The 12,729-nt window shown below is 34.7% G+C and overlaps 1 protein-coding gene across 6 annotated transcripts in view; it reads left to right on the top strand.

The window, feature by feature from the left end:
• The window catches only part of DDX4 (DEAD-box helicase 4), a 70,372-nt gene that overhangs the window by 18,679 nt on the left and 38,964 nt on the right, over positions 1 to 12,729 (top strand). For 2 of the 6 annotated variants that reach the window (XM_032626543.1, XM_032626542.1), the window contains exons 4-6: positions 7,339 to 7,416; positions 10,361 to 10,438; positions 12,676 to 12,726. In XM_032626543.1, the coding sequence (XP_032482434.1) occupies positions 7,339 to 7,416; positions 10,361 to 10,438; positions 12,676 to 12,726 (207 nt within the window). The remainder of the gene's footprint in view (positions 1 to 7,338; positions 7,417 to 10,360; positions 10,439 to 12,675; positions 12,727 to 12,729) is intronic. The other 4 variants (XM_032626546.1, XM_032626544.1, XM_032626545.1 and 1 more) reach the window with 3 other exon arrangements.

The raw sequence follows: 12,729 nt of genomic DNA, 5'->3' as shown, positions 1-12,729 counted from the left end.
CTGATTTTTATAAGTTTAGTAGAATTTGTCCACAGAAGTGTCTAGGCCAGGCCAGGTTCTTCTTTAACTAAATAATTTTTTTTTTGTTGAAGCATAGTGTACACACAGATTCAGTATTTTTAATTGAGTAATATACATATCATTAGTGTACAGGTCACTGGAGTTTTACAAGCTGAACATTCCCTTGTAACCAGCACCCAGATCAAGAAACAATGCATTATAGGAGAACCCTAGAAGCCCTCCTGTGTCTCCCTTCAAGGTACAATCCCTCTGTCAGGAGTAACTACTATTCTGATTTCTAACAGAGACAGGAAATCTTGGGGAGAGTATACAGAAACTTTAGTTGATTGAAAGGTATGTTAGTCTGTTTCTTGAGCCTAAAACATTTCCTGTTGACTCTAAGGGCTTGCCATTTCTTATACACAAGTTGCTTTCTTATGTATTTGAGTACCATTGCAACATTTGCTTTATATGTTGATTCACTATAGAGAATGAGTGAGTACTTTATTCCTTTTTCCATTTATGTCTTAGTGATACAGCTTGGGAACTACCAGTCTTAGACCAGTGCTGATTAGGACTTTCTGCAAGGATGCAGATATTCTCTAGTTGTACTGCATTTGGCTGTTGAACTACAAGTTATATTTGATTGTTGAGCACTTGAAACATGACTAACATGACTCGTGCAACCGAGTAACTGAATTTTTGATTCTATTTAATTTTAATTCATTTTGAAGTTAAATAGTCACATGTGGCTAGGCACTACTGTATTATACAGCATAGCTTTAAAATTTGAGCCAGCTAAGGCATGGCTATTCTCATCTTGTATATTTGGGGAGAGCCTGGCAAACATTAGAAACTAGTGTTTGGAAAATTGTTAATTTTTCTGGCTGTGTCCTTGCCTGGAATGTTCTTGTCCTTGTAATGTCCCCTTCCCTTTTCTCTTTACCAAAAGCAAAGCTACTTCTTACTGTGATGCTGAAATTGGTACTTCCTTCATGAGGAGTCCCTTGAATGTCGGAGCAGTTAGATTTTTGAATAGATCTTCTTAAGTTGGCTTTGAGCTTTCCGTCATCTGAGAGCATCTGAGCTTTACCTATTTACTACTACCTGGAACTCAGAAGCCTTTAGGTTACTTGACGAAATGTTTAGCCTAATCAAGAGAGAAGGAAACTAGTATGAATTGTGATGCTAGAGGAGGAACGTACAGAAGAGGGATATGTGACTTAAATGTCTTTTAGCATTTTTTATTTTTGAAAGTTTTTTTTTTACCCTAATATGTGGCAAGTAGTGACAGTAAGAATTCAAAGAATAATTGTTACCTTGTGACTTTATTTTATTGATAGAACTTTTATTGAAGGACTTTTCATAAAAAAAACCTACTATATTAAAAATGTCACATTTGCAAATTATAAAGCTTCATAAATGTTTTGAACTACCACCTATTTTTAAGAACACTATTAACATTGTTATATTGTTTATGTATCATTTTCCTGTTCTGTTGTCCAGTCCCCATCCTGCGTTCTTTCCCTTCCTTTTCAAAAAAAAAAGCTTTATCACATAACGTATGTCTCCCCAAACACTATATTTAAGTTTGCTTCTTTAAGTTTTACAAAAATGGTGCTGTACCATAAATAGTTTTTGTTCCGCAATTTGGATTTTTCACTCGGTATTCTTTCTTTATTCTTTATCTGTGTTGCCAATTGTTGTAGTTCATTTATAATTATACTCTGCTGTGTGAATCTACCATATATATAATACTATATAATATAGAACACAGTGTATGTAAAACTCTGTTGTGTGACTATATACCACCTATTTTAATTCGTTTCTTGGTGCACATTTGAGTTGTTTCCTTTTTTATTGTTATGAACAAAGCTGCCATGAACATCTCTTTTTTTCCTTGTTTGCTAAGTATATGTTTTCAGTCATGAATGGTGTTGAATTGTATTATTTACTTCAATCTGTGGGGATAATTAGTTTTTTCTTTTCTAATCTGTTAAGGTTGTTAATTACCTTTTTAGATGTTCTGATGTTAAAATACCCTTGCATATCAGAATAAACCCAACTTGGTCATAGTGTTTTATCTGTTCAGTTATTGTTGGGCTTGATTCGCTAATATGTGTTTTTGAGATTTTGTATCTACTTATGAGTAAGAGGGGTTTATAATTTTCTTCTGTCTTGTCATATCAAAATTACGATGGCCTTGTGGAATGAGTTGGGGTATAATTCCTCTTTCTGTTTTCTGGTGGACTTGTATGACATTGGAATGATTTGTTCTTTGAGAGTTTGGTAGAATTCACCTGTGAAACTACATTTAGGTGTGATGCAGAGATTTAAGTACTGGTTCAGTTTCTTAGGACAATTTCGTTTGTTTTTATTGCTTCTTGAGTCTGTTTTGATGAGTTAATTTTCTTGGAACTTTTCTGTGTAAGTTTTAAATTTAGTAGTATGAAGTTGTTCATGGTAATTTTTATTTTATTGTGGTAAAAAGCATATGACATGAGAGTTACTCTCTTAAACTTTTAAGTGTACAGTATTACTGTTAACTACAAGCACAGTGTTCAGCAGAACTCTAGAAACTTTTTTATCTTACATAATTGAAACCTTATATCCATTTAACAGCACCTCCCGCTGTTTTTGAGGTTATTTCCTTTTTAAAAAAACTCCAAATACTGTTCAGTTATGTCTTTTCTTTCTTTTCCTTCCCCCTGCCTCCATCAGACTTCTAGTGATTTGTCACTCTGGCAAGTCTTTATTGGTTTCTTTAAAAAAAATTTTTTTTTAATTGAAGTATAGTTGACTTAAATGTTGTGTTAGTTTCTGGTATATAGCAAAGTGATTCAGTTATACATATATATACATACATATGTTCTTTTCAGATTCTTTTCCATTATAGTTTATTACAAGATCCTGAATATAGTTCCCTGTGTTATACACTAGGACCTTGTTGTCTATTTTATATATAGTAGTTTGTGTCTGCTAATCCCAAACTCCTAATTTATCCCTCCCTCCCCTTTTCCCTTTGATAACCATAAGTTTGTTTTTATGTCTGTGAGTCTGTTTCTGTTTTTTAAATAAGTTCATTTGTATCATTTTTTTAAGATTTCACATATAAGGATATCATATGATATTTGTCTTTCTTTTTCTGACTTCACTTAGTATGATAATCTCTGGGTCCATCCATGTTGCTGCAGATGGCATTATTTCAGTCATTTTTATGACTGATCAGTATTCCATTGTACATATATGCCACATCTTCTTTATCCATTCATCTTTGATGGACATTTAGGTTGCTTCCAAGTCTTGGCTATTGTAAATAGTGCTGCTATGAACATTGGGGTGTATGTATCATTTTGAATTAGAGTTTTCTCCAGATATATGCCCAGGAGTGAGATTGCTATATCATATAGTAACTTTATTTTTAGTTTTTTAAGGAACCTCCATACTGTTTTCCAGAATGGCTGCACCAATTTACATTCCCACCAGCAGTATAGGAGGGTTCCCTTTTCTCCACACCCTCTCCAGCATTTATTATTTGTAAACTTCTAAATGATGGCCATTCTGACCCATGTGAGGTGATGCCTCATTATAGTTTTGATTTGCATTTCTCAGATAATTAGCAATGTTGAGCATCTTTTCATGTGCCTATTGGCCATCTGTATGTCTTCTTTGGAGAAATGTCTATTTAGGTCTCCTGCTCATTTTTTGATTGGGTTGTTTGTTATTGAGTTGTTTGTATGAGCTGTTTGAAAATTAATCCCTGGTCGATCACATCATCAGCAAATATTTTCTCCCAGTCCATAGGTTGTCTTTTCATTTTGTTTATGGTTTCCTTTGCTGTGCAAAAGCTTGTAAGTTTGATTAGGTCCCATTTGCTTATTTTTGCTTTTATTTCTATTGACTTGGGAGAGTGATCTAAGAAAACATTGGTAAGATTATTTCAGAGAATGTTTTGCCTGTGTTCTCTTATAGGAGTTTTTGATGTGATTTGAAAAGGGATTTTTTTTTTAAACTTTCCCTTTCTGGTATTTCATTGTTAGTGTAAAGAAATGGAACAGATTTATGTATGTTAATCTTGTTTTGCTACTTTGCTGAATTTGTTTATCAGTTCTAGTAGTTTTTGTGTGGAGTCTTTAGGGTGTTCTATATATATTATGTCATCTGCATATAATGACAGTGTTACCTCTCCCTTTCCAATTTGGATATCTTTTATTTCTTTTTCTTGTCTGATTGCTGTGGCTAGGACTTTCAATACTATGTTGAATGAGAGTGGGCATACTTGTCCTGTTCCAGATTTTAGCGTGAAGGTGTTGTTTTTCACTGTTGAGTATTATGTTGGCTGTGGGTTTGTCATAAATTGCTTTTGTTATGCTTAGGTATGTTCCCTCCATACCCACTTTGGTAAGGGTTTTTTTTTTATCATGAATGGATGTTGAATTTTATCAAATGCTTTTTCTGAGTCTATTGAGATGATCATGTGGTTTTTGTCTTTTGTTTTGTTGATGTGGTGTGTCACATTGATTTTGTATGTGTTGAACCATTCTTGTGACCCTGGGATGAATCCAGCTTGATCATGGTGTATGATCCTTCTTATGTGTTGTTTGGATTCAGTTTGCTAATATTTTGTTGAGAATTTTTGCATCTATATTTGTCAAAGGTACTAACCTGTAATTTTCTTTTTTGGTAGTGTCTTTGTCTGGTATCAGGGTGATGGTGGCTTCATAAAATCACTTTGGGAGTATTCCCTCTTCTCAGTCTTTTGGAAGAGTTTGAGAAAGATTGGTACAAGTTCTTGTACCAATGAAGTGAAGCCATCCAGTCCTGGACTTTTGTTTGCAGGGAGTTTTTAAATTACAGTTTCTATTTCACTTATAGTGATCAGTCTGTTCAAATTATCTGTTTTGTCTTGATTCAGTTTTGGTGGGCTGTATGTTTCTAGAAACTTGTCCATTTCTTCTAGGTTGTCCAATTTGTTGGCATATAATTGTCTATAGTATCTCTTATTTTTTTTTGTATTTCTGCAGTGTTAGTTGGTATTTATCCTCTTTCATTTCTTACTTTGTTTATTTTGGGTCCTCTGTCTCTTCTTCTTGGTGAGCCTGGCCAGAGGTTTCTTGATTTTGTTTATCATTTCAAAAAAACCAGATCTTGGGCTTCCCTGGTGGCGCAGCGGTTGAGAGTCCGCCTGCCGATGCAGGGGACACGGGTTTGTGCCCCGGTCTGGGAAGATCCCACATGCCGTGGAGCGGCTGGGCCCGTGAGCCATGGCCGCTGAGCCTGCACATCCGGAGCCTGTGCCCCGCAACCGGAGGAGGCCACAACAGTGAGAGGCCTGCGTACCGCAAGAAACAAAAAACAAACAAACAAAAAAAAACCAGATCTTGGTTTTATTGATGTTTTTTCTTTTTTTTTTTTGTGGTACACGGGCCTCTCACTGTTGTGGCCTCTCCCGTTGTGTATGTATATATTTTGACCATAATGTCCTGAAAATATCAATTAAGTCTAACTGTTCTATTGTGTCATTTAGGATCTCTGTTGTCTTATTGATCTTCAGTCTGGAAGATCTGTCCATTGAAGCCAGTGGGGTGTTAAAGTCTCCTACTATTATTGTATTCCCATCCATTTCTCCCTTTATGTCTGTTAGTATTTGTTTTATGTATTTAGGTGCTCCTATATTGGCTGTATATATGTTAATGAGTGTAATATCCTCTTCTTGTATTGATCCTTTTATCATTATATAGTGTCCTTCTTTAGCTTTCTTTATGGCTTTTGTTTTAAAGTTGATTTTGTCTGATATGAGTATTGCTATCCCCACTTTCTTGTCATTTTCATTTGCATGAAATATCTTTTTTCCATCTCCTCACTTTCAGTCTATGTGTGTCCTTCATCCTAAAGTGGGTTATTGGTTTCCTAAAGAGCTAGGTTTTGGTTTTGTTGAGCCGCTATTATATGTGTGTTTCTCCTATTTCATTAATTTCTGCTCTTACCATTTTTTTCCTCCTTTACTTTTGTGTGATTTATTTTGTTCTTTTTCTAACATTCCTATTAGTTGAGATGGCTGTTTAGCTCATTAATTTTGAGTTCTTTTTTTTTTTGAGTTCCTTTTTTTTTGTATAAAAATTTAAGTTCTGATATATGTCATTTTTATCATACAATTCTAAGTATTTCTAAAGTTCCATTGTAATTTTTTTCTTTGCGCTATGTTATATAGAAGTGTTTTAGAAATACATTTCCAAATGTAAGAGGATTTTAATCAAGTTTTTTTGGTATTTAATAATTTCTAATTTTTTAAAATTGAAGTATACTTGAGTTATAATACCATATTAGTTTCAGGTATATAACAGTGATTTGATTTTTTTTGGGTTACACACCATACAAAGTTAATATAAGACATTGACTGTATTCCCTGTGCTATACATTACATCCCCGTAACTTATTTATTTTATAACTGGTAGTTCGTACCTCTTAATCCCCTTCACCTATTTCGTACCTTCCCCCACCCCTCTCCCATCTGGCAAACCACTATTTGTTTTCTGTATCTGTTACTCTTTTCTGTTTTGTGTATTTGTTTGCTTGTTTTGTTTTTTAGATTTCACATATAAGTGAAAATATATAGTATTTGTCTTTCTTTTGGTAACTTCCAAATTGATTGCATTGCAATTAGAGAATTTTGTGTATATGATATTGATTTTTGAAATTGTTGAATTTGCATTTTGGCCTTCCATGTGGCCAGTTTTTATGAACATTCTATTGTTGAATGTCAACTTCTTTAATGTTTTTAGTTCTGTGAGTGTGCACAGTGTTCTGTGAATGACTGTAATTTACCTGTTCTCCTTTGATTTTTTTTTTTTTGGCTATTATAGACAATGCTTATAAAAACATCTTTGTGTGTATCTGTTACCATCTGAGTATATCCACAGGGAAAATCATACTAGTATACTTCCAAAAAGTATTTTCTTTTAAAATCAGGATCAAGATTGATCCAGTTTATAGTTTCAATATTGTATATGATTTGTGCTTGTTTCGCTATGTCCTTGATAAGTCTCAGTATTAGCAAACTGTTTTCCAGTCAGTTGTGGTTGAGAAAATTATATCCTTTTTTTGATTTCCAATTTCTTTAATTATGAGTGAGAGACAATTTTTTTTTCTTTCTTTCTTTTGGAGAGCTACCTATTCTTATTCATAGCCCATTTTTCTACTAGGCTTTTCATCTTTCTTAGTGCTATATAAAATTCTTCCTTTACCATGTGGATGGCACTTTGAGAAGGTTTAAAGTTTGCTTACCACCAAGGTATTTTTTTTGTTATTTTGACTTGCTTCAAATGTTATTTGCTTTAGAAATGGATGATGGATCTTCTCGAAGAGATCATTTCATGAGAAGCAGATTTGCTGCTGGGAGGAGTTTGGGAAACAGGGGTAAGTATCTTTCCTTAATCTTCTGTTAAATAGTTTTGAATAGTGGAATGAATAGAGGCCTTTATGGCTGTTTAGTGCAAGGTAAAATCTTTTATAACTTAGTGTGCAGTAGACTTTGTTGGGATAATGAGTTTTTTTTTTTTTTTTTTGATGTCTGTTATTTTTTGCTGCTTTACTTTTTTTGTGTGTGGTACGTGGGCCTCTTACTGCCGCGGCCTCTCCCGCTGCAGAGCATATGCTCCGGACTTGCAGGCCCAGCGGCTATGGCTCACGGGCCCAGCTGCTCTGCGGCACGTGGGATCCTCCCGGACCGGGGCACGAACCCATGTCCCCTGCATTGGCAGGCAGACTCTCAACCACTGCGCCACCAGGGAAGCCCGCTGCTTGACTTTTTTTAAGATAGTAGGCAGTAGTTAAATTGATTAGATAGATTGGTTAAAGAGAGTTGCTTCCCAGAGCTTCTTCAGGTGTTGGTGATTATTGTTCCCAACAATTGGCATGGGAGGAATGTTTGTAAAAGCTCCAAAGATTATGGTGTGAAGGACTTCTTTCTTAAGTTTTATATTTCTCAAGAAGAGGAAGTATGGAAAGCAGTTCTGTTAGCTCATTAATATTAAGAGGTTGTTTTCCAAAAATTGGAATTTTTTGTTGTTACTTTTAGAACAACCAGTGCTAGATATGACAGATAATGACCCAGCAAAATACCTTCCTCCAGTCCATTTGATATTAAAATGCTGAAAATATTCTGCACTATGTTTTATTATAGTGCAACAAAATATTTATTATTAGAACCTCAAATTAAATGGTCATATGGATTTTTAAATAAATTTATTTCTTTTATGGGATGCCGTAAGCTAGGGTTAATTGGCAGTTTTAAATATACATGACACTTATTTTTGAATTTATTATTATTTTTTGAAAAACGTCAATCCTTCTAGATATTTTTATTCATTGGAAACTAAAGGTTGATGCGTGTATTTCATTTGCCATTTGGAAAATTTAATATTTTTAGATACAGTTAACATAAATGTAAACTTTTATGTTTTGACATGTTTCTGCTACTAATGGAAATAATTTATTTGTTAAATATGCCTATATACATTTTGGTTTTTAAGCCTGCATATTAAGTAAGAGTCGTTGATGATTTGGAGCATGTAGTTGTGCTAAGAGGTTGAAGTGTGGGTTTTGTTTGCTACTATACTACTAAGATTAGAAATACAAATACCTTGATATTATACTCAGGGAACTATTTAATATTTAGATATATTTTAAAATCCTAATTTAGAATGGGTTATAATACTTTTTGATGAAGACTTCTAAACATTGTTGAATAAAGCCTTTTTAAATGAGGAAGCCATCACTGAGAGAGACTTTACTATAAATTGTTAATTCCATATGTTGTAGGTTGAAATACATTAAATTTCTGATCAAAACTCTTTGTAAATGTTAATACTTTAAAAAGTTATCTTTGAAAAGAATCTGAAAAAGAATAAACATATGTGTATGTATAACTGAATCACTTTGCTGTACACCTGAAACTAATACATTATAAATCATCTGTACTCCAATAAAATTAAAAGAAAAAAAGAAAAAAAAGTTATCTTTAATACTACCTATAATCCTGGAAATTCATAGAAGACCCATGAGTATAACCCCTTTCCCGAATGATCCATTTAACATTTTCGCTATTTTCAATCTCTGTGATATTCTCAGAACTTGCATATCTAGTCACATGGTTTTGAAATTGACTCTTAATTGCTTAACATATATATTGATTAGCTTTTTATCTTCTGTGAAGTATGGCCCAAAAAGCCTTAACTTCCTGAATCACACATTCTTTAGAATCTGATGAAAATACTGATAGTTGCATATATGCAATTTTGCATTTGGCATTAGGAGTTTCACAGATCCCTTAACTCCTCTGCACTAGGATATTACAGATGGAGGTAAGACAGTTTATGAGGATCACAAGATAATGATAGTTATCCCAATGATAGTTTGAAGTGGCAGTTTATGCTGTTTTGGATGTCTGTTCTAAGTTTTTGTTTTAAATACTTGTGCTGCTTGCCATAGCAACTCTGCCCTCAAAATTCTTAATTTAGTGGTAGAGAAACACATGGAAAGAAATATTGCTAAAAAAGAGATACACATAGTGTGCTGTGGGAATGTGACTGAAGGATTGACTATGGCTGGAGGACTGAAGGAGGACTTCACTGAAGAGGTGGCTTTTGAGCCCGGCTTTTGAAGAGTGAAAAGAATTTTGCTAGGAAAAATAAGAAAGCAGGGAATGTCATGCTGAAGGAACAGCATGTAGGAAGGTAGAAGATATTAGAAGTTCACAATGTGGAGTATGGGAAGTTGTTTTATGAATTAAAATGTTGGGTGTTCAGAGCCTTGTAGTGGGGGATAAAGCTAATAAGGCTGATATGAGGACATACTGTGGAGGGGTGGGAGGTAAAGGGGAGTGGTATTCATAGCATTTTTTTCTTTATTATGTAGTCCCTTCCTAATTTTAATTTTAAAAAGTGGAAAGACTGAGAGCGACTGAAGTACTAGAAAAATGAATAAGTAACAGAATAATTACAGGACAGCAGTGTAAAATTTTCAGTAGCAATGACTTTCACATAGGGGTATAATGTAAATAGCTATCAGGGTGAGGTTTCAATATATAGAAAATCAGAGTTGAATTTCTTGATTAAAGGTCACTAGTAAAATAACACCTAGTAGACAGTTGTATTTCACCAATAGTATATTTGTTTTTACTTTGGTGTAATTTAATGATTTTAAAAAGTTGCAGGTGTATTTTATCTTTATAAGTTCCTGTACTACTCTCTCCCTGTCTTTGGGAGTTCCCTTAACCCACAGATTCATTTAATTCCTAGTTATTGATGGCACACTTGATTTTGTATGTTGAAGAGTTTTAACACTCTCTGAACTTTTTCAGATCCTGGCGAGTCTAATACAAGAGAGAATACATCCACAGTGGGTGGCTTTAGAGTTGGAAGGAGTTTTGGAAACAGAGGTAACCTGCTTATGATATCTTACAATCAAAACTTAAGTGACCCCAAGTTTTATAGTCTTTGAATTCTGTTTCCCTTTAATATACATAGAAAGTGTGTGCCTTTCCCAAGACTTTATGGAGATCACAAGGGAGTGCTTTCACTTTCCTAGTCATAGTTTAGAGCAGCAGTTGCTGCTTTGGATGTGTCTGCTACTCTATTTCGCTTTTTTTTTTTCTTTTTAATAGCCATGCTCCTTGCTGCAACATCTCTTCAAATTGATTTACCCCACAGGTGAACCCCAGTTCTTTTCTACTATACTCATGACTTGCTTTCCCTGCTCCCACAAGCAAGAGATCTATCTTATACTTCCAAAGGTGAATCTGAGTCGCCATCTTTACTTGAGCAAAGAACCAGTAGAAGCTTTGAAATTACATTTTTTTCCCATAAAAACTGTAAAGTAGAACTTAGGTAAGAGTTTAAGATCGAGACCAGTAGTGTGTAGGTGGAAGACTTTCTCAAGCATTTTGGAGACCCAGCACTTGACTTTTCTGGGAGAGGTGTATGGAGGGGAAGGGGCAATTGTAGAGGGCAGTAGAACGTAATCCTTTCCTGAACCAACTTCAAAGATTGCAAATGTTTAAATGAATAAAATAACTCAAAATTCAAGTTTTGTGATATATAGTCTTTTTGTAGGGATTATCTTTATTTTGAAATTACATATCTGTTCAAGGAAAAAGTGTCATCCAATCATATATTGAGGCCAAAGGGTACTTATTTTTTATATGCTAATTGGGTATTAAATTTCCAAGAGGTTTAATGCTGGAGGGTATATAGGTTTGTTGAACCTGAGATGTTAAATGACTTGATATGTAGACATTTTGCATATATATATATTTTTAAATTTATTTTTTATTTATTTACTTTTGGCTGTGTTGGGTCTTCACTGCTGTGCAGGCTTTCTCTAGTTGCAGCGAGCGGGGATTACTCTTCGTTGCGGAGCGTGGGCTCTAGGCGTGCGGACTTCAGTAGTCGTGGCACGCGGGCTCAGTAGTTGTGGCTCGCGGGCTCTAGAGCACCGGTTCAGTAGTTGTGGCACACAGGCTTAGTTGCTCCGCGGCATGTGGGATCTTCCCTGACCAGGGCTCGAACCCGTGTTCCCTGCCTTGGCAGACGGATTCTTAACTACTGTGCCACCAGGGAAGTCCCTGCATATAAATTTAACATCTGTCAAACAGTAACTAATTGGTCTCTGTAGTACCAAAGCCATAATTTAATGTATTTTATTATTTAGGTTAGATACTAATTGATAGGCATTGCATATTGACATTAGTTTTTTTTTGCGATATGTGGGCCTCTCACTGTTGTGGCCCCTCCCGCTGCGGAGCATAGGCTCCGGACGCGCAGGCTCAGCGGCCATGGCTCACGGGCCCAGCCGTTCCGCAGCATGTGGGATCTTCCTGGACCGGGGCACGAACCCGTGTCCCCTGCATCGGCAGGCGGACTCTCAACCACTGCGCCACCAGGGAAGCCCTGACATTAGTTTTAACTTACATTATTCCCTGAGTATCTCTGCAGTAAAGATCATTTTATTAAGGCTCAAATTTTTAAAATTTTATAAAATATTTTGATGGATGCTTTTAAAATGAATTTTAGAGATATATCTATATGCTCCAGAGATGCATAAATCTGGAGATACAAGTTTTTATTAAATGAGAAATTTGAAAGCAGAGCTTGATGAAAGATTGTTTCTTTAAAATTTTATAAACAAAAAGAAGTTGGCAGAATTTCCTTGTTATTGAGAAGGGGAAAATTATTGAATATTGGATTATAATTTAGTTGTATTGTCCTCCAGCAGATGAAGAGATTACAAGTTAATTTATAAAGTTTAAAAAGTTTTTATATTTTGAATAGAAAGTACATAGTGGTTATAGTGATATATATACACACACACAGCCATGTACATATAGAGGAATATATGACATTTGAGGTAATATAAGATTGGCTGGTATTTTATAAACTGACACAGGAAGAAGTTGTCATACAATGTGTATGAATTCTCATTCACTATTTATATATACAGTTTATGTGGTTTATACTGTTTTAAAGGGGCATCAAAACTAGAAGTCCCTGTAAAGAGAGTGTTTCTTTGTTTCTATGTTTCTCTTTCTCTTTTTCTTTCTTTCTTTCTTTCTTCTACAAAGGTATAGGTAATTGTTGTTTTCAGAAATGTGCAAGTTTAATTTTATATTTTTTGTAGGTTTTTCAAATAACAAGTTTGAAGAAGGTGATAGCTCTGGTTTCTGGAGAGGTA

This window comes from Phocoena sinus, chromosome 3 (assembly GCF_008692025.1).
Source record: "Phocoena sinus isolate mPhoSin1 chromosome 3, mPhoSin1.pri, whole genome shotgun sequence".
NCBI lineage: Eukaryota > Metazoa > Chordata > Mammalia > Artiodactyla > Phocoenidae > Phocoena > Phocoena sinus.
This window is presented reverse-complemented; position numbering and strand designations above follow the sequence as displayed.